The sequence below is a fragment of the Lagenorhynchus albirostris genome, chromosome 4, assembly GCF_949774975.1.
Source record: "Lagenorhynchus albirostris chromosome 4, mLagAlb1.1, whole genome shotgun sequence".
NCBI lineage: Eukaryota > Metazoa > Chordata > Mammalia > Artiodactyla > Delphinidae > Lagenorhynchus > Lagenorhynchus albirostris.
In genome coordinates this window covers 105,469,907-105,494,865 of record NC_083098.1, presented here as the reverse complement: position 1 = coordinate 105,494,865, position 24,959 = coordinate 105,469,907, and the positions used below count along the sequence as shown (strand labels likewise).

At 43.4% G+C, this 24,959-nt stretch overlaps 1 protein-coding gene across 5 annotated transcripts in view; it reads left to right on the top strand.

The window, feature by feature from the left end:
• The window catches only part of BST1 (bone marrow stromal cell antigen 1), a 29,384-nt gene extending 6,653 nt beyond the window's left edge, over positions 1-22,731 (top strand). For 2 of the 5 annotated variants that reach the window (XM_060148478.1, XM_060148480.1), the window contains exons 4-9: positions 101-183; positions 3,242-3,318; positions 3,665-3,757; positions 7,767-7,853; positions 11,159-11,218; positions 21,226-22,731. In XM_060148478.1, the coding sequence (XP_060004461.1) occupies positions 101-183; positions 3,242-3,318; positions 3,665-3,757; positions 7,767-7,853; positions 11,159-11,218; positions 21,226-21,331 (506 nt within the window). In that variant the 3' untranslated portion in view covers positions 21,332-22,731. Of the gene's footprint in view, positions 1-100; positions 184-3,241; positions 3,319-3,664; positions 3,758-7,766; positions 7,854-11,158; positions 11,219-11,339; positions 11,865-11,899; positions 11,958-16,890; positions 16,967-21,225 lie in introns of those variants that run through there. The other 3 variants (XR_009540386.1, XR_009540385.1, XM_060148479.1) reach the window with 3 other exon arrangements.
• Positions 22,732-24,959: the final 2,228 nt, after the last annotated feature.

Sequence of the window (24,959 nt, the reverse complement as noted above, 5' to 3'; positions counted from 1 at the left end):
ATGAGTTTCAGTATATTTTGCGGAGCCAGCAAATATTTTCAATTAATTCTTCCTTGATATAATCTTTGAAATAAAATGTGTTTGTCTGTTTTCCCTGTAGGACTTGACTACCAATCCTGCCCTACATCTGAAGATTGTGAAAACAATCCTGTGGATTCTTACTGGAAAAGTGCATCCATCCAGGTAATCATGGGATGGCTGGCTGGGTGACTGAGCAGGTGTGGGATCTGTGAACAGGGGACAGAAGGGTTCAGAGGCTGGGCCATTGGGTCATTACTAAACTTCTCTGAGTCTCAGTTTCTACCTTGGCAACATTCTGATTCACGCTCTCTGCTCCATAAAGGGGTGAGGATTTAAGAAGCTAAAATGCTTAATGCAATGCCTGGTATAGAGAAAAAATTCTGAATGTTAGCTCCAGAAGAAGGTATTAAACAGTCATTATTACTCTGGTGTTGTGGTTGTTGTTAGTAGTTCAAATCAATGTGATTTTGATTGAGGTGTGAAGTGGGGTAACCCCTGCTTTATAGGAGAGCCTGGGACCCCTAAGATCTAGATGTGGGTGTCAGAGATGTGCACAAGGTTGATACTAACTGAAGAGGAGGCAATAGGAGACCAGGGATAAGCTGGAGACAAAGAAATGGTCCCCTAAATGTGGGTCTGTTTCTCAGAGGATATTGTCACCAGAGTTGATGATAGCTATCGGTAGCTATAACATGCCAGTGACTACAGCTTACATTTTCTGTCACCAGTGTTAGACCAAAGATTCCAAATAAAAAGGGTGCAGTCCTTAGCTCAAGTATTGAGCAAAGCAGTCAACTATTAACTGTTAGCTGTATTGACTAGGAGACTGGTGGATGTCAGGTCCTTCTACCCACAGCCACCAAGCTCCTTTCAGGGCTCTCTGTGTCTCTTCTGGTCCTACTTCCTGCTCTGGACCACCAGGTGTCCGCTGGGTCCACTGTTAATCAGGGTGAGCGAGACTTTGGTCAAATCCTCCACCACAGCTGCAGTTTGGAACTAAGCAGAGGGCCCGCTCCAGACAGAAGCATTCTTATTCCTGTGCTCTCCTGCCAGCTCCGGTCGGAGCCCTCCATCCATGCCCACTCCCCACAGGTTCTGCTTGGACTGCAGGCTCCAGGCAGCTGGCAGTGAGCTGCCCGAGCCCCTCAGTGAGGAGTGGGAGGTGGTGGATGCATCATCACTTGAACGTGGGATCATAACGACAACTTGGGGGTGATGTCAACATTATATGTTAAAAAAAAACAAACCGTATTCTCCCCAGCAGATCTGCCCAACTTCAAAGTGTGCCGTAAGCCACCATCTTATACTTCCTTCAACTCTAGAATGGGAATCTAATAATCATGTTCACATTTTATGAGCCCTTAGAATACGCTGGATGGTCTGAACATGAGGAGAGGTAGTCTAGTATAGTGACGAGGAGAGGGTCTGAACTATAGCAAATAAGAATTCCATAAATGTTAAGTATTATTTTAAGTGATTTGATCTTTACAATCCTATGGAGTAGGGACTCTTATTACCCTTGTTTTACAGATAGGAAAAATGAGGCACAGAGAGGCCAAGAAACTTGATCAGACTTATTACCCAGCTACTAAGTGCAGCAGCCAGAAACCACATTTTCGACCATGACTTCATAGAGCCTCACTGTATCTGCACGCATGTTTTTAATGAAAAACAATTTTTATCATCAATGTAATAACTGCTCAGGATAGAGAATGACAAATTATAGAAAGTATAAATAAGAAAACTAATCATCCATATTCATGCTACCTAAGGGCAAATAGTGGTCATCAGACCTTGACATTTGCAGATTTAACTGAGACTGTTAGCCTACTTGGAAGCAATTTGAGACAGGCGTGGCACGGAGTACATTGTTGCTTTGTTGCGGCTGGCATTCGGCGTGGCTCTGCCGGGCATGTGTCACAGAGCTGCGTGATACCCCCTGCCATCGCCCCCACCCGGCTTCACACTAGAATAAACGTTTTATCAGGGAAATTATATGCTCCAGTAGTGTTCTCAGCTGGAGATTTGGGAACTTCTCTGGACCTGTCTGTTCCTTAGGAATCTCAGGGACAGACAGGTCCAGAGAATATTGACTAATATTCCCAGACTTCTGCCTATTTATTTATTTTATTTTATTTTATTTTGCTGTACTCGGGCCTCTCACTGTTGTGGCCTCCCGTTGCGGAGCACAGGCTCCGGACGCGCAGGCTCAGCGGCCATGGCTCATGGGCCCAGCCACTCCGCGGCATGTGGGATCTTCCCGGACCAGGGCACGAACCCGTGTCCCCTGCATCGGCAGGCAGACTCTCAACCACTGCGCCACCAGGGGAGCCATGCCTATTTATTTTTAACAGAGTGGAGCACATGCTCTGTCCACCTAGTCTTGCTTTTTGCTTTGAATGTAAGCACTTTCTATGTTATTGCATATCTTTTGTAGACTTTTATTAATGGCTGGGTAATATTTCAGACATGAAAGGGCCATAATTGACTTACCCTTCCCTGTTGTTGACTGTTTTAGACTGGTTACAAACCATGCTGCAATATACATCTTTGTGCACATCTCTGTGCACCAGGTGATCCTTCGTGCTGTTTACCAAGTATTTCTGGCTCATCTTCTGAGCATGTGGTTTGCACTCATTCTGTCTCTTGAAGTTACTTACGTGTGACTTACACTGGCCAATAGGATGTGAGTAGGAATGACTGTGTGACACCTGGGTGGAAACCTTTAAGAACTGGTCTGTGATTTGCCACTTTCTTCTCCCTTTCCTGATAACCAGTGACTCTGCATTTGTGGAAACTGCATCAGCTTGGGTCCCAGAGCAAGGACATATGGAGCAAAACCCAAACCCCAAATCCAAACACTTGTGATAAACATGTAGTGTGTGCATGAAATAAATCTTTCTTGTTTAAAGCCACTGTGATTTTGAGGTTGCTTGTAATGCCAGCCTAAGTTAGTGTACACCAGCTGAAACAATGCTGGAATCTGATACTGGTTTGCATTATTTTATAATGGTAGATTCCCGGGCATGGAATTACTGCGTTTTTGACATTTCAAAGCAATTTGCTTTCCAAGATATGCCAGTTTGCATCCCTCTGGCTCTATGAAATACCAAATTTATCCCATCCTTGCCAGTATTGAAAATTGTCAATTTAAAAAACAATTGACCATTTCATAGCTTAAAAATGACAGCTTACTCAAAATGCTTGTTTCTTTTTGCAGTATGCAAAGGATAGTTCTGGGGTGATCAATGTCATGCTGAATGGTTCAGAGCCAACAGGAGCCTATCCTGTAAAAGGGTAAGAATGCAGCACCAACATGTAAGACAAAGATGCCAAAATGTGTTTTTAGTTGTTTTCAACGGAGGCTTAAGAGAATCATTCACATCCCCAGTCTAATGCTTGCTTCTGTAAGATCAGGTAGAGAAAAACAATTGAATGACCTGGAGATCAGAACTATGTCCATACATTTATAAAACTAACAGCTGATGAATGCCTGAATGAAATAAGTAATCTAAAAATTAAAGCTAAAAAGTGCCTCCCGCAAAGCTTTAAAACAAAAGTAATGTGTAAGTCAACTAACATTGATATGGGAACAGTATCATATTGCTTTAGGACTTTAAGAAATGTCTTTCCTGTTTCTCAGGTTTTTTGCAGATTTTGAAATTCCCCACTTACAGAAGGATAAAATCACACGCATTGAGATCTGGGTTATGCATGAAATCGGGGGAACCAATGTGTAAGTTATGATGCTACTGATCTTTGTGCAAACCTGCTTTTCTTGGATGTAATATGATCCAGTCTGATTTACATTTACATTTCTGGGGAATCAATGGTCTTCTCTGTTTCTAATGTGGTGGGCAGAGAAAGGCAAAGGCTTGACTTTCTGGAAATGCCATGAGTCAGTCCTGAGCCCAGAGAGAAAACCTCCTTTATCCAGATACTCCTCTCAGCCTTTCTGAGTAGGTCATTTGTGTAGGTCAAAGCCAGTTTTTCTCCCTGGTCATTTAAAGCTCAAAAGCCTCACTGGGAGTTCACAGAATGGACTCATGGATCATGTAATGAAGACGTTCTTCTCAGAGAACAACCAGTTTCGCAGCTGGGTCTCAGGTAACTGGCCAAGGAAATATTTATGATCCATATTTTTCTCGGAAGCCGCTAACTCAAGTGGTTATATCAACTCAGATATCAAGTAAACTTGAACTCATCCTTCTCATCAACAAAGGGCAGTGCTGGCAAAACTAAAGATAAAAAACGTAAAGCCAGTTGGCTCAGAGGCAAGCCAATAAGGCCAAGCCTGGTAAAAGCTGTGCAGCCGTGATGGTGCTTCAGAAGCAGCTGGGGCCCTGTCCTTCAGAGCATTGAATCTACATTGGGGAAAGCGTTGAGTGGATGTGTTATTGAAAGAATGTTCCGGAAGAATCTTAGCAAATTCCCCATTTCAGGCTGCCAGGACCCCCTAAGACTCACCATATAATGAGTGATATTTTTTTTTCTCTTGGGCAGAAGATTAAATTTGCAAATGACTTATTACATAATCATACCAGAATCTGCTCCTCTCTTCCCAGAAGACAACTTATACCTATTGTTGCATGAAAAACAATGTGTATTGTTTTTCTTGTTTCTGTGAGAAGTCGCTTTTTGTCTAGATATTATGCTTGCTTGTTGTTTTAAGGTATCTATCAGAGAAAGATTGTTCTTTGAATCTTTTTTTTTAAAAAACATCTTTATTGGAGTATAATTGCTTTACATTGTTGTGTTAGTTTCTGCTGTATAACAAAGTGAATCAGCTATAGGTATACATATATCCCCATATCCCTTCCCTCTTGCGTCTCCCTCCCACCCTCCCTATCCCACCCTCCGTATCCCACCCCTCTAGGTGGTCACAAAGCACCGAGCTGATCTCCCTGTGCTATGCGGCTGCTTCCCACTAGCTATCTGCTTTACATTGGGTAGTGTATATATGTCAATACCACTCTCTCATTTCTTCCCAGCTCATCCTTCCCTCTCCCCATGTCCTCAAGTCCATTCTCTACATCTGCGTCTTTATTCCTGTCCTGCCCCTAGGTTCTTCAGAACTATTTTTTTTTAGGTTCTATATATACATGTTTGCATACGGTACTTGTTTTTCTCTTTCTGACTTACTTCACTCTGTATGACAGACTCTAGGTCCATCCACCTCACTACAAATAACTCAATTTCGTTTCTTTTTATGGCTGAGTAATATTCCATTGTATATATGTGCCACATCTTCTTTATCCATTCACCTCTTGATGGACACTTAGGTTGCTTCTATGTCCTGGCTATTGTAAATAGTGCTGCAATGAACATTGTGGTACATGACTCTTTTTGAATTATGATTTTCTCAGGGTATATGCCCAGTGGTGGGATTGCTGGGTCATGTGGTAGTTCTATTTTTAGCTTTTTTTTTTTTTTTTTTTTTTGCGGACGCGGGCCTCTAACTGTTGTGACCTCTCCTGTTGCGGAGCACAGGCTCCGGACGCTCAGGCTCAGCGGCCATGGCTAATGGGCCTAGCCACTCCACGGCACGTGGGATCTTCCCGGACCAGGGTACAACCTGTGTCCCCTGCATCAGCAGGTGGACTCTCAACCACTGTGCCACCAGGAAAGCCCTATTTTTAGCTTTTTAAGGAACCTCCATACTGGTCTCCATAGTGGCTGTCTCGATTTACATTCCCACCAAAGTGCAAGAGGGTTCCCTCTTCTCAACACCCACTCCAGCCTTTATTGTTTCTAGATATTTTGATGATGGCCATTCTGACCAGTGTGAGATGATATCTCATTGTAGTTTTGATTTGCATTTCTCTAATGATTAGTGATGTTGAGCATCCTTTCATGTGTTTGTTGGCAATCTGTATATCTTCTTTGGAGAAATGTCTATTTAGGTCTTCTGCCCATTTTTGGACTGGGTTTTTTGTTTTTTTGATATTGAGCTGCATGAGCTGCTTGTATATTTTGGAGATTAATCCTTTGTAGTTGCTTCGTTTGCAAATATTTTCTCCCATTCTGAGGGTTGTCTTTTTGTCTTGCGTATGGTTTCCTTTGCTGTGCAAAAGCTTTTAAGTTTCATTAGGTCACATTTGTTTATTTTGGTTTTCTTTGAATCTGTTTTTAATGAGATAAGGAAATTGCAATTCATTGTCATCTCAGCACATTATTCCTGTGTCAGGAGAGATAATAAAGGGGTAAGAACACCTGGTTGTCCACATCTGTGCCACAGGATGGAGGTGCAGGTCATGAGCTAAGAAAATGGGGCTCCCAAACTGCTTAGATTTTAGGAGAAAAAATCATAGAGAGTGAAAAATCACATGGCTGATAGCTAGTTGTGTTTAGCACTGCTTTGATTTCTTTTATTAAAAAAAAAAAAGGTTAAATAACCCATTGACTGAGCTCTATGTCTAGGTGTCCTGAAACCTCCATGTCATTGCTTACCAAAAAGTTCTAAGTAGTGAACTTGGCCCAGAGAAGGACATAGTCCCAGATTTTGGCAAGGTTCTAAAACATGATGTCACACAACACCTTACCCTCTTCATTCCCGTAATGCCTAGAGTTCCACTTCTGTGAAAACTTCCTCCAATGGCTCATTTCCTCCCTGTACACTCCCTCTCTGTTAATTTTATAGTGGGGAGGCTGTTCACCTTCCCACTCCAGGTAAACTGAGGCCGGATCCTGTCTGCAACGTGAATAACATACCTACTCATCACAGCTGGCAGTGTTGTACCCACCTCTCTTTGCCTTTATCAATCCGCCTGCTTAACTCTGACCGTCGAGAGGGCAAGAATCCTTGTTGATGAGAACGTGGGGAGATAGACATCTTATACTCTGTTGGGGTGGTCAACGTGGGGTTCAGTGTGGCAGTGCTGTCAAGAGCCTGAAAATGCATTCAAAACCTCGGTGACAGAAAACCTACTTTCAGGAATGTATGCTAAGGAAACAAATAATTAAGCATGTGTATGAAAATGAAACTTCAACAAGGTTTTTTTGTAGTGTCAATGACATTGCAATATAGGAATGAACCTTGGTCTTTAACAAGAGGCGACTGCTTTTATGAACTGTGTTCTGATTATGTAAGGTAGACCAGGCAGGAATTAAGAATAATGGCAGAGAGGTATATATGTATAGACACAGACATGGGCAAATGCATATTACAAAATGCGCTGGGCAACAGAATCACATTGAAATATTTTAAAAGTCTTGTGGGAATAAATATACTGTAAAAGTCTAGAATGATGTACACCAAAGTGTTAGCAGCAGTTATCTCTAGTGATGTGAGATTTGGGTTTTTTTCCCTTTTGTTGAGTTGAGTTTTCTAGTATTTTTTGACATGTATGTTTTTGTTTCCATTTGAAGCTTAACTTAATACACTCTGGGTTGAACAGGCTGGCACTCGCCTTTGGTCAGGCTCGGCGCACAAGCACAGTGCTGCGTTGACGGGTGGGGCTACGATGAGCCCTGTGGAGCACCGCGCATGCGCCGGCAGAAGCCCTCCGAAGGCGTGTGACTCGCAAAACTTCGGGCAGGTTTGAAGGCTCAGAGCACCCCGTCCTGGGCACCCGCGGCTTGACTGCCGGCAGCCTTTTTGGGTCCAGAGAATTTGCCACGTATTTCTCCAGAGAGGAGAACATCTAGGGAGCACACGGTCAAAATATTTTTTGATTAACACAGAAACAGCTCCCCCCATCCTCTTCTCCTTCTATTTTGATAGTTTTTATGTTTTTGTGTTTCAGGGAATCCTGTGGAGAAGGCAGTGTGAAAATCCTGGAAGAGAGACTGGAGAAAATGGGTTTCCAGTATAGCTGTATCAATGACTACAAGTAGGTGGCATATTATAGTCAGTGTATATATTCAAAGGAGGAGCAGAGGGTTGCCGAAAAGGTTTTTCAGAGATCAGCTCCAAAGGCCATGGAACTGTGCCTTCTGGGTTGTCACTGGGTGTGGGGACTGGGAGGGCCTTCTGGCCAGGGTTCCACCTGGCCTCCGCCCACTTCTGTCCAGAGTCCTTTTTAATGACGCTAAAGGACAGACAGCAGCCCTTTGTCATTTGTGTATGTCTAGTTTTCTCTTCACTCGCTTACTGCATGTGCGTCATCTGAGAACAGGGACTATGGTCCCTGCATCTCTGGATGCCACACTGCGCATGACATGTGCTAAGGTGAAGTTTGAGATACTTACAGAGAGATGCATGGTGACTGTGGACCAACAGGAAAAGCATCATAGCTACCATTTATTGAGCACGTTATGGGCCAGGCACTTTATATACGTATAATCAGAGATCGTTTCAGGGCATTCCTGATACTTGGAAATGTAGGTAAATTTGGCTCAAACCCTGCAACGGTTGAAAGCCCTCCCCTGGACTGGGAATTACTCACCTTGCTGCTTCCTTCTTCTCTCTGTGTCGGCACCTGAGTCTGCAGGCCTGTTTGTCTCCTTAGGGGCTAGAGTCCAACACTGCAAGGACTTAGTGGCTTTCCCGAACGTTTGTGGGTATGGCAGGGTGCACATTACATCTGCAGTCTTTGCCAGTGTCCGTGACCGTCCAGGCGGCCCTGTTGCCCTCTGCTGTCTCAAAAGTTCCATGGACCTGGTAACTGTCCCACCTGAGCAAAGCCCCTGGAAGTATGGGTCTCCCCCTACTCTGGACTCCCCAGGAGAACAAGCCCCTCAAAGCTGTTCTTCCACAGCTTAAGGCTGTACCATTTTACTCATCTATTATTGCTAATGCTCTCAGGAATCTCTCAAGTTAGGTGTTGTTATCACCCTCTTTTGAAAACAAAGTGAAGCACATACTCTTTTTTGGAAATATAATCTGTGTACAGAAAAAATGCAGAAACCGTAAGTATACAGGTGGATGAATTTTCACCAGTTCAACATACACATGTACCCAGCATGTAGATCAAGAAACAGGGCACAACCAGCACCCCTAGTCTCCCTTTGGCTTCCCTTTCAGGATCCCCACCTGCCTACAATAGTAACCACTCTCTAGACTTGTAAGAGCATAGGTTAGTTTTGTCTGTTTTTTCAAAATTTTATTTTTATTTACTTTTGGCTGTGTTGAGTCTTCGTTGCTATGCGCGGGCTTCCTCTAGTTGAGGCAAGCGAGAGCTATTCTTTGTTGTGGTGGACAGGCTTCTCACCGCGGTGGCTTCTCTTGTTGTGGAGCACGGGCCATAGGCGTGCGGGCTTCAGTAGTTGTGGCACGCGGGCTCAGTAGTTGTGGCTCGCGGGCTCTAGAGTGCAGGCTCAGTAGTTGTGGCTCACGGGCTTAGTTGCTCCGCAGCATGTGGGATCCTCCCAGACCAGGGCTTGAACCCATGTCCCCTGCATTGGCAGGTGGATTCTTAACCACTGTGCCACCAGGGAAGCCCTAGTTTTGTCTATTTTTAAGGTTTATATAAATATCCGGTTTTCATGGATGGGTAAATTAAGTGTTAAGAGAGGTTGAGCAAGTTCCCAAAGGTCTCCACTCAGTGACAGAGTTGAATTTTGAATCCAGCATTGTGTGGCCCTGAAGATTCCTCTTTTCTTTCTACTATAGAACTCTAATTCTTAATCAAGGCATCAGATTTTAGTAAATTAAATAAAAGGTAATTCGTATTCTAAAACAGCTCAATGATAGAGAAAAATATGGCTAAAAATTCCACAGTTATGACCCCTTTGCTTTGGTCCAGGACCTCCCCCAAGGAGGCTGTCTTTTTATAAGTCATCAGGTCAAGTGTGGGAGCCCAGCCAGGGTCTCATTCCTGACTCACGGCTGTGAGCCTCAGGGTCTCAGCCTACTTTTACTGGCTCGAGTTTACCCTACCAAAGCTGGTTTCAGGGCTCCTCCCTTGCCTGGCTCAGCCTCCCAACTCCCATTTTTGTACTGCTCGTGGGCTCTTTCTGTGTTAAGGTAGGGTTTTTATTGCTCCTGGGAGCCCAGAGGCGATAACAACAGGCTTAACATGGGAGAGCGAACAAGGTTAAAAAATCAGACTCAAGCTAGATGCCTCTCAAAATTCAGGTGACATTGACCTCTGTCCTGTGGCAGTTGAAAGTTCTCCCCAGAATTCCTGCAAATTTTGGCGATGTCTTTCTTCAAAGCCTCTCTTGTCTCTTGATTGTTTTCTGCTTAGTGCTGTATTGATCCAGACTCAGTGAAACTCAATGCATCTTTTTAGGGGGACATAACACAGCAATAACAAACTACTCTTGTAAAAAATATCTGAATAGGGCTTCCCTGGTGGCGCAGTGGTTGAGAGTCCACCTGCCAATGCAGGGGACACGGGTTCGTGCCCCGGTCCAGGAAGATCCCACATGCCACGGAGCGGCTGCGCCCGTGAGCCATAGCTGCTGAGCCTGCGCGTCCGCAGCCTGTGCTCCGCAGTGGGAGAGGCCACAACAGTGAGAGGCCCGGTAACACACACACACACACACAAAATCTGAATAGTGTAGACTGAGAAGTAGGGAGTCCTACGGAGGGGTCACATAGCGTGCCATAGACCGAACCTGTTTCCTGTTCTTCCAGAGTCCCCTCTGGTCCCCCTACCCAGAGATCCTTCCTTGGCCTTCCTCCCACTGTTACCTGGATCCTGTCTTCACTGCTGCTTTCCCTTCCCTCCTGGCTGCCTGGACCCCACATCTTCTACCTCTACTGTACAAGCAATTTAACTTTCTTCACTGAAGCCTGGGCACCAGCCATCACCTGTGTGCTTCGAGTCCAACCTGCCCAAAATTCTTATCAAGAGGTTTTTCCAAGCAAAATCATACATCCTTAACAGAAGTGGTTCCATGCTCGGGCTCTGGAGTGGAGGTTCAAGTTCAGCTCCACAGCTTGCTACTGTGAGAACTTGGGCAAGTTCCTCTGGGAAGCTTTCTCAACTGTAGATTGGAGATGATAATAGTACCTGCTTTGTTTGGCTGTTGTGAGGATTAAATGACATAATCTATGTAAAATATGTAATCAGATTTCTTGGTACATAGTAAGTGCTCAATAAATGCTGGCTAATATTTTTAAAAAGAAACTATGCTCTTCGAGGTCAAAGACTTTGTATCTCCAGTACCTTGCAGGCACCCCATAAATGTTTGATGAATGAAAGTCGTTAAAATAATCCCTTAAATATTACTTCTTTTCATTTTATAGACCAGTGAAGCTCTTACAGTGTGTGCAACACAGCACTCATCCTGACTGTGCCTTAAATTCGTAAGTGAATGTCTTAACCCAACTTCCGTGCTTCCGCAAAATAATCAGTCCGTACTATTTACAGAATGCTGGTGGATTGCAATATCATTTTACACCCACCCCCTAAAACGTCTGGCTACAGAGTAAGACTGGTACTTCTACACTGCACTTCTCTTCATATCTGAGCTGCTGGGTTGGTGCAGGTTTGCTGAACATCTGTGCAGCTGAGCTGAATGAACCCCTGCCATGTACCACAGAGCAGAGTCTGCCCTGATGCCTCAGCTTCAGCACAAAGGCTGGGAATGGGGTGGCAGGAGGACCTATTAAAACTTCTTTCTGTTGCCCTTAGAGATGACAGTTATTTTACCAGCAAAATGGGTTTATTTGGGAATAGCAGAGAAACTGCAGTTTGGGACAAGCAGGCTAGAGCAAAAGCCATAGACAAGTCCAATAAATGAAGGAGAGGGACTTTATTTTGTAGAGAAAAAGGAGGAAGTTGGGAGGGGGTGTTTTGAATGAAAGTCTGTCAGAGAAAAGTGAGAATTCAAGGTGATGACAGTTTCTCATTGGCTGAGTTGCTGGGGTGGTCGATTTCTTACGGAAGATGCAGTGTACATCTCTCCTGCTGTGGCCTGTTGATGATTGACGATTGTTCCTGTGGATGATTCTGTTGGGGTCTGTAATCAACAATTCTTCCTATAGTTGATTAGTGGCACTGCATGAGAGCTCCCCCTTCTGACCTCCTGACTCCATTTAAGTGGTAAGGTTTACATTTCTCAATCCTAATGTGTCTATTTTTAAAAATTAATTAATTTATTTGCTTTTATTTTTGGCTGTGTTGGGTCTTCATTGCTGTGCATGGGCTTTTTCTCGTTGAGGCAAGCGGGGGCTACTCTTCGTTGTGGTGCACGGGCTTCTCATTGTCGTGGCTTCTCTTGTTGCAGAGCATGGGCTCTAGAGTACGGGCTCTAGAGTGCAGGCTCAGTAGTTGTGGCGCATGGGCTTAGTTGCTCCGCAGCATGTGGGATCTTCCCGGGCCAGGGATCAAACCCGTGTCCCCTGCATTGGCAGGCGGATTCTTAACCACTGTGCCACCAGGGAAGCCCTATACTATTAGTATAAATGATAGTATACATAAGATTCTGCAATGTGCTTTTTTCACATAATAGTGTCTTGGTGGTGTTTTCCTATCTGTGGTGTTCTGTTGTGTGCGCACATCATGATTTATTTAACCCATTGCCCATAGGTGGACATTTAGATTGTTTCCAGTATTTAGCTATCATCAACAGTGAATAAGATGAAGCCTTTTCCCTCTACTTCCATTTCCTCAGAGTAATTTCTTTCAACATTTTGGTCCATCTCTCCCATACATCCCAGTACACACACATACACATATGTTACCAGGCAGAGATGTTCATCTATTTGTTTTTGGTTTGGTCTTATTTTCATTTATTTACTTGCCTCTGTTTTTGTACAAAGAGCAGTCATGCTGGACAGACTGTTCTGCTGTGGCCCCTTTTCACTTAACGATATAAGGACGTCATCCTTTTCTGTCTGTGCGTACTTTCTGACTCCGTCTTTTAGTGGCTGCGGAGTGTTCTGTAGGATGGCCACTCGCCATTTATGTAACCATTTTTCAGTCATAGGCTGACTTCATTGTAGGTTGTGGTTGTAGTTGTTTATTATTATAAACAATGCTGAAATATAATCCTTGATTGCATGCCTTGAGCTCTTGTTCAAGTGTCTGCGTAGGAAAGATTACCAGAAAGGGAGTTGCTGGGTCAAAGGATGTATTTTTAGTTTGAATTTTGATATGTTTCAACAAAGCTGCCCCAGTGTGCGCTCCCACCAACAGTACATGGCAGGTGCCCCTTTCTCCCCTTCTTCACTAACCCTGGGTATTACCTGTACTTGTACCTGTATCTATACCTAATTTTAGTCAGTCTTCTGGATAAAACATGATGCTTTATTGTTGTTCTTTTGGTTTTTTTTTTTTTTTTTTTTTTTTTTTTTTGCGGTACGCGGGCCTCTCACTGTTGTGGCCTCTCCCGTTGCAGAGCACAGGCTCCGGACTTGCAGGCCCAGCGGCCATGGCTCACGGGCATAGCCGCTCCGCGGCATGTGGGATCTTCCCGGACTGGGTCACGAACCCGTATCCCCTGCATCAGCAGGCGGACTCTCAACCACTGCGCCACCAGGGAAGCCCTGTATTGTTGTTTTGATTTGTGTTGGCAGGAAGATTTCATATGCCAACACCTGAGTTCTCTTCCCTTCCTTTCCTATCTGCTAAAATTGTATGTACCTTTAAGGACCCAACTCCAAATGTCCCTTTGTCTGTAAGGCTTTCCTAATTCCGTAGGTGGATGTAAGAACTCCCTTCTCTGTGCTCCATTGACTTTGTGCACAACCCAACTACAGCACTTCCCTCTCTCCAGTCATGTTGTAATTCATTCCTCACCATCTGTCTCCAACACTCGACGTAGAGATTGCATGAACTTCCTCTTTGCGTGTCTCATCACAATTGCACAGAGTAGGTCCTCCATAAATGTCTGTAGGGTCCATTTTTCCATCTAGAAGGAGAAGAGAACTAATCTGGGCTGGACATCGACTGTATGCCAGGGGCTGTGCTGTGTGCATTGCATAGAACATTCTGTTCATCCTTCTAACTAGTCCATTAGATAGACACAGAGCGGGGAGAGAAAGACAGACAGACAGACAAACAGACAGGCAGAGAGACTGCTCATCATCCCCATATAGCTCTTCTTCCCATCTTCATTTAGTAATAGAACCCTTGAATGTTAGTTGGCCTCATGGTTGCCAAGAATAACAATTGTACTTCCCGGCCTCTCTTTCCTCTGGGGCCGAGTGATGTGGGTGACTTGAAAGGAAAGAACATTCATTCCTTCCCCCTTTGTTGGCTGGTGTATGGACCCAGAAGGTGTGGTGACGAGCCACCTTCGCTGGGCATGGCAGAGCAAGCCATAGACGGAGGCTGGGTGCCCCCTGCCATGGAAACACAGTATCAGCCTGCACAGTTACAGAGAGAGAGACAAACATCTGTCTTGTCTAAGCCCCTGGGATTTGGGGTCCTTTCAACAGCAACCAAACCTATATCTGAACCGATACGGATAGGTTCTGTTACCCTCATTTCAGGGGTGTAGAAACTCTGGCTTAGGGAAGATAATGAAGGATTTGCCCAAGAAAAGACTACCCAGCCAGTGAGTGGGTCTGAAGCGAGTCTCTGAGATTTCCAGAATTCACCCTGGCGACTGTTAGGCTTTTGACTAGAAATTGGGATAAGACATCCACCAACACCAGCATGTGTCCCAGGGTGGCTGGCGAGGTTAAGTCCTCTCCCACTCTCTGCTGTTCACTGTCTGTGAATTAGGCACGCATGTTTTGGAGTCCTCTCACAGGAAGTAAAGAACAGTCTGTGTACCTGGGTCTTCACTTTCCTCACCTGAGAATGAAATCCACTCTCCTGTCTCTTCTGCTCAGAAACCTCAACGTTCCCTGCTACCGAGTGTAAACTTCTGGCCTGGGCTTCCTGGTTATAAGAACCTCCTTCTAAACACACCACCCACTGCTCCCCACTGGAAACTTTCACTGCAGGCTTGGATCCACTTCCCTGAAGACACCCTGTGCTTTCCTGCCCACAGTCCTGTGGACACTGACCCTTCTGGCCATGGTGAGAGCAATGCAGTTGGAGTCAGGTGACCTGAATTTGACATTTTTCTCATCTACAAAACTGAAATAATGGGAACTGCCACATGGGTTTGTTGTGAAGATGGCGCCCAACCTCCCTTCTAGACAGGATACTAGAAAGACTCCCCGGAGCCTGGACCCAGGCGCAGGCTTCAGGTTCCTAAAGTTCAAGTAAGGAGCACATTGGTCGAAACTCATAATCGCAAAGCATCGCACACCAGATCCAGGTAGCTCAGCAGAAATGGGATGTGTTGAAGGATATTGGATCACTCAGAGTCTTCTGGGAGAGCCAGAGAAGCAGGGCTGGAGGCTATGCCAAAGTCCCACCCAGAGCTGCCCTAGGGGAGATCCCCCTGCAGCCTGTTGGGCACAGACACCGCAGGGAGTTCCTATGATGCTCGTGCCTGGATACTCCTTCTAGAATGTCTGCCACGGCTGCCTCGAAGAGCTGGTGCCAGGGCACCCCCGGCGACAATGAACCCTCGGTGGCATCTGCTGTTTCAATCTACTCTGCCCACAGCTATACCCAGATGTGGGTACATCTGGTTGGCAGAGTTTTGGGCACGTGTTTGTGCTCTAACTCCAGGGAGGTTGGGAAATTGAATCTCTGCTTTAAATCCAGTCTCACGGCTTTAAATCTCATCTGTATGCTGGTGACTCCAAAATGAGTATTTCTATAGTTCAGGCCCTGTACTGAGCGCCACACTTGTATATTCAGCAGTCTACTCTGATGTCTAATAGATATTTCAGATGCAACACATCCCAAACCGGACTGAATTGACCCAGGGTGGTAGGCTGAGTCATGGCATCCAAAGATAGGCAGGTCCTAATTCCTGGAATGAGTGGATTTTACTTTATATTACAAGGGGCTTTGCAGATATGATGAAGTTAACGATCTTGAGGTGGGGAGATTATCCTGGACTATCCTGGTGGGCTCTGCATGTAATGTAAGTGTCCTCATAAGAACAAGGCAGAGGGAGATTTGGTTCAAGAGGAGGGGAAGGCAGTGTGGTGATGGAAGCAGAGATTAGAATGATATACTTTAAAGGTAGATAAAGGTCAAGGACACAGAGTCTCCCCTCAGATTTTCCAAAAGGAAGCAGCCCCACTGACACCTCGACTAACCCTGGAAACTGGTTTCAGACTCTTGACCTCCAGAACTGTAAGAGAATAAATAAAACTGTGGTGTTTTGAGCCACTGAGTTTATTACAGCAGCAACGGGAAACTAATACACCCCTCAGTTGGTCTACCCATACATCCCTGTCTCAATTGATGGTAACGACCCACCTTTCCAAAAATCTCCAAACGCCTGTTCCTAAAATCTTAGCGCCATTCTTGATGCCTTCCCTTCTTTCACCCTTCAGCAAAAAATCCTGTTGATTCGACTTACAAATTTAATGGAAAATCCCATCATCTACTGTGACCAGCCTGGTCTGAGCCACTGGGCCTCTTTGAAACCCAGCTACTAAGAAGTTAGCCTTTTATTTTTATTGTTCATTAGGGAAATTTCAAACATGCACATAGTATAAGGAATAATCCTTTAAAAATTCAGTCATGTCACTCATCTGCTCACAGCCCTGCAGTCAGTCCCACATCACTCAGAGTTAATGCCAAACAGCCTTCCCAGGACCCCCAGCCCCACTTGTCTCCAACTTTTTTCTTCCTCCCCTTCCCTCACTGGGCCTCAGCCATAGTGACCTCCTGGGACTTGACAGCACATTCCCACTACAGGGTCTTGGTCGCTGTTTTCTCTGCCCGGAAATCCTTCCCCATGTGGCCAACTCACTCACTCACTGTGTTTGCTCACATCTCAGCTCCCTGAGGCAACCTTGACCTCTGTGTTTAAAGCTGCAGCCTGCACCGTCAGCTCTGGCTCTGCAAACCCCCTCATGTTGCTCTACTTTTCTTTTCTATAGTGTTTGTTTATCATCTTCTGACTTTTTTGCTTGTTAAGTTTGTTTTTTATTACCTGTTTCCCATCTGTTAGAACATCAACTCGTCTTTTCCTTGTTCTGTTCGCTGATGAATGTGACTCAAGAACCTAGGAGGGAGCCTGCAGCCTGGTAGGCACTGAGGAACGAATGAATGAGTGAACAAATGATTGATTTTTCTACCCTGGGGAGGCATAGATTTGAGACAAAGGATGTTGAAAGGGGCTGGGCAACTGAAGGGAATGACACGGGTCCTGTGAGAGTTTGTCCTATAAGAAGTGAGCAGGGGCAGCATGTGTAGAAGTAACAGATTTTGATTGTAAGAAACAGAATCCAGCTGTGGCTCCGGTAGGTGGAAAAAAGGGGAATAAAGTTGTTGGGGGGATTTAATAGAAGAGACTCTCCAGTGAGCAGGGGGCCTCATAAGGTCTGGAGAGGTAAATGTCCTTATTGTTACTGTGTAACTTAGGTCTTTCTGGTTTTACTCTGTCTCCTTAAACACACTTTAAACTTTATGCGGATACAGATGGTGTAAAGTTCCTTCCTGTAAAACCTGTTGCACCCTACACTGCCATTCCCAAAATAGGCAAGTGGGGCCACCCTGGCACTGGTGCCTGCTTTTCCCTCCCCTGCTGCAGAGTCTGTACGGTGAATGAGGGCAGCTCTCCTCACCAGTCTTCAGGTCTTTCTGAGCACTTTGCCCATGTCAGCCTGTCAACCTGGTCTTCGGAGTCATCATCTCATTACATCCAACCACATTCTTGGAAGGTGGGCAGTTTGATCACCATTAGTGATGCTGAGGTTCAGAGAGGTTAAGTGACCCCTTAAAGTCACTCAGGACTGGCTAGAGACAGAAGTGGCACCCAGGTCTGTCGGTGTGTAAAGTCCTTGCTCTTCCCACTGAACCACACTGCCTCCAGATGTTTCTGGGGTTCACACCACAGCAGAGAAGTAAGAGGTTTATAGTTCCTGACCTGTTCTTTCTTTCTTTGGGCATTCTTTCAGTGACTGTTGAACAGATTTATTTATGACAGTTCTTTCCCAAGTCCATTGAACGTCAAGAATAAAACCCTCTTTCACGCTTTGCTGAGGTTTTCTCCACTTTCATTACTTTGGAAGGAATTTTACTAATCTCCTTTAAAAATGATTTAGCAAAGAATACTGGTAGATAATTTACAGAAGAGGAACCATCAGTGGCAAATATGAAACATTATTTTATTGATCTAATAATAATGAACTACATATTCAATAAGGGGCAATTTCCACCTCAATTTCTTTAGCATACCGTGACAAAAAATAGCAGAAATATATATATATATATATTTTTTGCGGTACGCGGGCCTCTCACTGTTGTGGACTCTCCTGTTGCGGAGCACAGGCTCCGGACCGCAGGCTCAGCGGCCATGGCTCACGGGCCCAGCCGCTCCGCGGCACGTGGGATCTTCCCGGACCGGGGCACGAACCCGCGTCCCCTGCATCAGCAGGCGGACTCTCAACTACTGCGCCACCAGGGAAGCCCAGCAGAAAAATATTTTAAAGATGTTATTCAATGCTTGATGGCATTGTAAGTTGCTAAAATGCTTTGGGAGAACAACTTGATAATATGTATCAAGAATTATAAAAATATTCATAATCTTTGACCTAAGTCAGACTTTAGGTACCCTATTCTAAAGACATGATTCAAAATATAGATTCAATCTACATGCTCACAGATGTTCACAAACAATTCTCTATAATGCAGTATCAGAAGTGCAAACATTGAGAGCTGGAGCTAAATATTCAAGGGTACGAGAATGGTTACATCAAAGGGTTATACTTACTACATGGAATAGAATGTAGCCATTAAAAACAATCGTAGGTGGTTTATGTCAGTTATATCTCCATAAAGCTGGAGGTGAAGGTGAAACAACCGTAATCATGATAATCATGCAGCAATATGGAAAAATTCTCACAAACAATTAAAGTGAAAAACATGTAGAAAACAACTTTATATGCTTACAGGTTATAATATTGGCCAAAAATTCAGTAGATGGATAATCTACAGGATTGGTGAGGATATGAGACAACAGACGTACTCATGTTACTGACATAGGGTTCGCTGTGTCAGTCAGGGTCAAGGGAGAACATCAGATTTCCCATCTTGCCCTGAATTCTCTCTCCAAAATGTGTTCCCCCACTGTGCCCTGGCCCTAGGCCACAGAAGTGGGATGGCAAATTTCACTTGCTTAGGAATAATGGGGTAAAAGACTTTGAACCTGCAAACGTTTAGGATCCAAATCGCATTATTTTTGTGGTAAGTTTAGGAACAATCTGTATTTTTTGATATTTAATTTATTTACATCATTTTAATTTATTTACAACATTTTAGAGAGTTTATCATTTAAGAATAGCTCTTGGAATAGCCCTGTGATTCCAATATAAGTGTAACGATTAAATAACTGATTTAAAAAAAACAAAAAAACTTATTTCAGACTTAGGATTTTTAGTTGAAAGTTATAAGAGAATTTTACTAAGTTTTTAATCAGTACTGGAATGTTTAAGAGAATTAAGATTAAATTTTATACATTTATTAGATTTACTAGAATTAAGTATTCGAGGTTTTGCTCACTTAAAGTCATTTAAAATATTTTATAAAGAAAATGTAATGTGTTAAAATGTAAGTTTAAAATAATTTAACCTAAAATAACTTGAGTTTAAAATATTCAGGAAATTGGAATAATTGTGAAGCCCCCTTAAAAGTTATTATCAGAGTTGACTAGGCTTTTAAATTAGAAGAATACTATTCATAAATTAACTAGAAAAGTGTATGGGAAAGTCAAGCTTTTGAATTTATAAATTTAATAGTTAGAATTAATTTTTAAAACCAAAGTAACTGCAAATAATGTGCTTTTTCTCTGCATAAACACCACCCTCAAGCAAAGCCTCACAGTGACATGAAAAGCTTAAGCTAAAATGTGACAAGTGGACCCATGCATCTAAAGTGAAAGAAAACAAAATTATATTCTGTTTGTGCATGATAATAGATGTAAATGATAGAAATAGATCTAAGATAAACTCCCAATGGCTAGGGAAGGGAGTGAGAACTGGAAAAAGACGAAGGGAGACTCATTATTACTGTTTAGTTCTGTATTATTTTATTTTATTAAAAAGTAAAAGTAAATTTGTCTTTGTCTTAATTGGTTAATTATTTAACAGCAAAAACACTAATCAATTTTGAATGAACTGTCTGGAACATTAACTGAATTAGAAGTGCAATTATAGAAAATGTCCAGCAGGAGGAGCCCTAGTACAAATTTGTGGGCTGCTCGAGATTCCTTTAGCAAAAAAGGGGCGAATAGCACTCATATGGAGTAAGCAGCTTTCAAGGACCCCAGCCACTAGTCAGGATCCAGGGAATAAAAACCTCAGATTGTTTCATAATTTTAAAAGTTTGTTTTTTAATTGTTTTCAAAGAATTCAGTAATTTCTGTTTTTAAAAATCTGGTGGTCAGACCCTATTTGCTATGACCAGAGTCCCTATTTTGGCCAGATCCTCTCTCAGTGTCTTTATGTCATGACTGGTTTTTCCTCACCAGTTAAACTGTGATGATGTAATGTTCATCAATAGGGAAGTTGGGGGACTTTATGGTACATGCATACAATCAGAATTCACCCATGAGGAAGAATGAATAAACTCCACGTGTACCGATATGGAAGTATGTGCAAGATGTGCTGTTGGGTGAAAAAACAAGTTGTAGATTCCACTTGTACTTAGATAAAAGGATATGTGAGTCTGTGTGTGTGTGTGTGCGTGGGAGTGTGTGTGCACACACGTGTGTGTGGGGGGAGTGTGTATCGCATTCCTGGAAGGACAAATCAAAACTATCAAGGATGATTCTCTATGGAAAGTGGGAATAGGGAAGCTAAGGAGCTTTTACTTTTCACTTTGTAACTTTCTGTACTAGGTATTTTATTTATCTATTTATTTTTGGCTGCATTGGGTCTTCATTGCTGCGCGTGGGCTTTTCTCTAGCTGTGGTGAGCCGGGGTCACTGTTTGTTGCAGTGCGTGGGCTTCTCACTGCAGTGGCTTCTCTTGTTGCAGAGCATGGGCTCTAGGCGCATGGGCTTCAGTAGTTGTGGCATGCAGGCTCAGTAGTTGTGGCTCGCGGGCTCTAGAGCGCAGGCTCAGTAGTTGTGGTGCACAGGCTTAGTTGCTCCGCAGCATGTGGGATCCTCCAGGACCAGAGATCAAACCGGTGTTCCCTGCACTGGCAGGCAGATTCTTAACCACTGCGCTGCCAGGGACGTCCCATGTACTATTTAAATTTTCCGCAGTGTGCATATATGTTTTTGAAAGTAGGTGTCATCCACCAATACTGACATGTTTTCTATTTCCTTTTTAATTTGCAGGGCAGCAACCTCTACTCAAAGAGAAGCCCTGTCCCTTTATGCAGAACGAAGTGCCAGCTTTGTCTTTCCTCTCTTAGTGGGTCTGGCTTCAGTTGCTCAGTTGTAATAACTAGAAACTCAGCTATGTTGCGCTAAGCAGCCTGCAGTCCTGAAACCTGCCCTTGCCCAGTCATCCTTCTTGTTCTGTGTACGCCAGGTGACTCCATTGTCTAAAGAAGCTTCCTGCTGGGAAAACAATGTCCTGAAATGGGTTTTGAATGATATACACGGTCAGGATTTCAGAAATTAAGCTAGTTCTATTTAACCGGTTAAAACTACTGCATTAACAATTTGATTGACATATAAACACTACTATGTATAAAATAGATAACTAGTGAGAACCTATTGTACAGCACAGGGAAAAAGAACTACTGCATTAGAATTAAAGCTAGTTATTATTTTCTTATTTTCATAATGATGCAACATATTGAGGCTCAGACTGTTTGTTATATAAGCAAACATTTTAAGAAAATTTTGGTAGAATTGAATGTATATATATTTATATTTTCTTATACAACCAGCAGGGCACACTGCATGTTTGTTGATAGCTTCAAATATATGTATACTATATAAGTGTATTCATACATGTTTGGTAGGCAAAGAGTTATGTATAATGACATCCATTTAAGGGTTATTTATAATTAGGGGGAACTAAACATTCTACTAATAGGGAACTCTTTGCATATGTTTTGGTATATCTGTAGGATGGAATATTATTCAAATAGGAAAAGTTATGTTTACCAGCCCAAATGTCCTTCATCTGGTGAATGGATAAACTAACCTTGGTATATCTATACAGTGGAATACTACTCAGCAATAAAAAGTAACTAACTATGGATAAATGCAGCAGTGTGGTGAGGCTCAGTTGCAGCATGCCAAGTGAAAGAAGCCAGACCAGAAGGCTACATACCATATAATTCTGTTTACAGGACATTCTGGAAAAGGTGAAACTATAGGAATGGAGAACTTTTTGGTTTCAGGGTTAAGACTAGGGGGAGGGGCTAACTGAAAAGGAGCATCCTGAGGGAATTTGAGGGGAGTGACAAGACTGTTCTGGATCACTGGCTGTGGTGGTGGCGACAGGAATCTATATTTGCCAACACTCAGAACTGTATGCCATAAAGTCATTTCACTGTTTGTAAATTAAAAATTTTCAAAGAACATTTCGTGACATAGAAAAATGCCAGCGATCGGTGTAAGACATAGGACATAAAAGTGTTTATATGATCTAATTGTCTAAAATATAATACAAATGTAACATTGTGGATGTATGTTTGTATTATACGCATATTGTAAATGAATGAAAGGAAAAGAAATAAGCCCAAAAGCGGAGCAGTGATCTCTGGAGAATGTTCTTATTAGTGATCCCTATTCTTGACTTTTGACTTTTTGTGTTTTCCAAATTTTCTCTAATGAGCATGCATTACTTTTCTAATCAGAAAAAGAGAAATAAACACATACATCATCTACGTGTGGTAATTTGACACAACACAAAACATTTCCAGAAGAGGAAAAGAAAACCAAAACTCCTCACAGACACTTCCTGTTCTTACTCCCTTTTTCACCTAAAGTGAGCATGGGAGCTTTAGATGTGAGAACTCGCAGATTCTCGTGCCCCAGCGGCCAGCAACTGGGAGTGAGAGCTCTCACATTCTGTCGTTTCCTGTAAACCTCTGGAGAGAAAAAGAATTGCCCATTGCGGGCAGAGCCATTCCTCAAACCTGCTGCCCTGACTGCAGAGCTCTTTCTTCCTCCTGACAGAGCCTCTACTCCATTTTATGTAACCACTTGCCCAAGTGTTCACTGTAAAGCTGGGAATCCTCACAGCTTGATTGTTTTATATAACACACATTTACAATTCAATCTCGTGCGTTTTTAGAGATCACTTCAGACACTGCGCTGGGCAGGGAATCTCACTGGGAATGATTGCACAGGTCTCCCAACTAGCTCCCTGTGCCTCCAATCTCTTTCTCTCTTGGTTCCTTCTTATCTCCCATCACTACCCCTCTCTTGTGGGGTCTACACACTCAGCCGCCCCACACCATGGTGCTCATTCCAGGGTTCGGGAGAGGGCAGGTCCCTTGACCATCACCATCAGTCACCTTCATCATCTCCATCATCTTAACAGTCATCATCACCACCATCATTATCACCATCATCATCACCATGCCTAGTATTTATTGAGTTCTTACCATGAACCGGTCACTGTTTCAATTTTTAATCATTCTTTGAATTCTCATTACTATCCTTACTTTGCAGATGAGAAAACTGAGGCTTGACAAGGTTAAATCACTTCTGCAAGGTCACCCAGTTAGTAATGGAGGAGAAGTGTTACAACCAGGTGGACTGACTCCATCATTGAGGTGCTTTTCTCCATCTGCTGCACTAAATAAGGCCCCAGGAATGTTAACAACACTTGGATTCTGCTCCAGAACCCTCCGAACTCACTTCCCCCTTCCTCTTTCTATTTCCTCAGTCTTCTTAGATCTCCAACCCCACACTCCACCTACCATTTATGTCTTTGCTTTTCTTTTGCACTTTGACACCAGTCTCTCTTGTCCCAAACTGAACTCCCATCTTTTCTACACCTGCATCTCTCCTCCTCACCTCAGCACATTTAAGGACACTTGTCAGGGTAACATGCCTTCTACCTCACCTTCCCAGAGCTGACATTGTCAGATCCCTATTCAGACCGCCTGAGCATTGTAGGTGGGCATTAGACTTAGAGCTAGAATCCTTCCAGATGTGCAGATGAGCATGAGGTATTACCAGTGTCAAGATTTTTTTTTTTTTTTGTAGCTGAGGCCCATGGGTTTTGGAGAAGCCTGGTATGGATGGTTGAAACTTGGGATTTTTTTTTTTCTTTTTATATAAATGCTGAACACATGTATCCTTTGTCATGAAATATCAGGTTATGGATGTCTTACCTTAGCTTCAGAGAATACATTTGACCAAGGTTTCTAGAAGAAAGAAGGGAAGAAAGAAAGAAAGAAAGAGAGAGAGAGAAAGAAAGGAAGGAAGGGAGGGAGGGAGGGAGGAAGGAAGGAAGGAAGGAAGGAAGGAAGGAAGGAAGGAAGGAAAAGAAAGAGAAAGAAAAGAAAACCTTCTCTGTAATGTTTCACAGTGCTGTCCCAGTTCACTCACCATAACAACCCATGTGCCATGACAAGAAGTAGAGCATTATAAAGAGAGGCAGGATGAACAAGCTTGCCAAAGCACTTTTGTTCTCAATTCAGCCTTGGAATTCATCATTTCTTCGTCTTTGTGTAGGTTCCAGAATTTTGTGATACCTCTCCCCCTACCCAATGAGCTCTAATAGGTTTCCAGAGGGATCCAGACCTTACCATGTATCTTATTATTGAGGATATCACTTGAGTTACCGCCTCTTCCCACCATGTCTAGCAACAGTAGATTAGATAAGTGTCCAAACGACATAAATCCTACTGGCCAACCGGAAGAAAAAGGAGGTAGAGCCAGCTTCACGGGTTGTGATCTGTGCAGTTACACAGGGACCCATGCTCAGAGGGGCCCATGCTTGGTTTACTGTTCTTCTGTCTCTGTCTCTAAATTTTTAATTTTTGAACAAGGAGCACAGCATTTTCATTTTTCACTGGGACCTGTAAATTATGTAGCTGGTCCTGAGTGGAAGTAAAGCATTCCAAAACAAAGGGAGCCTTATTCTGTCTAAGGTGGCC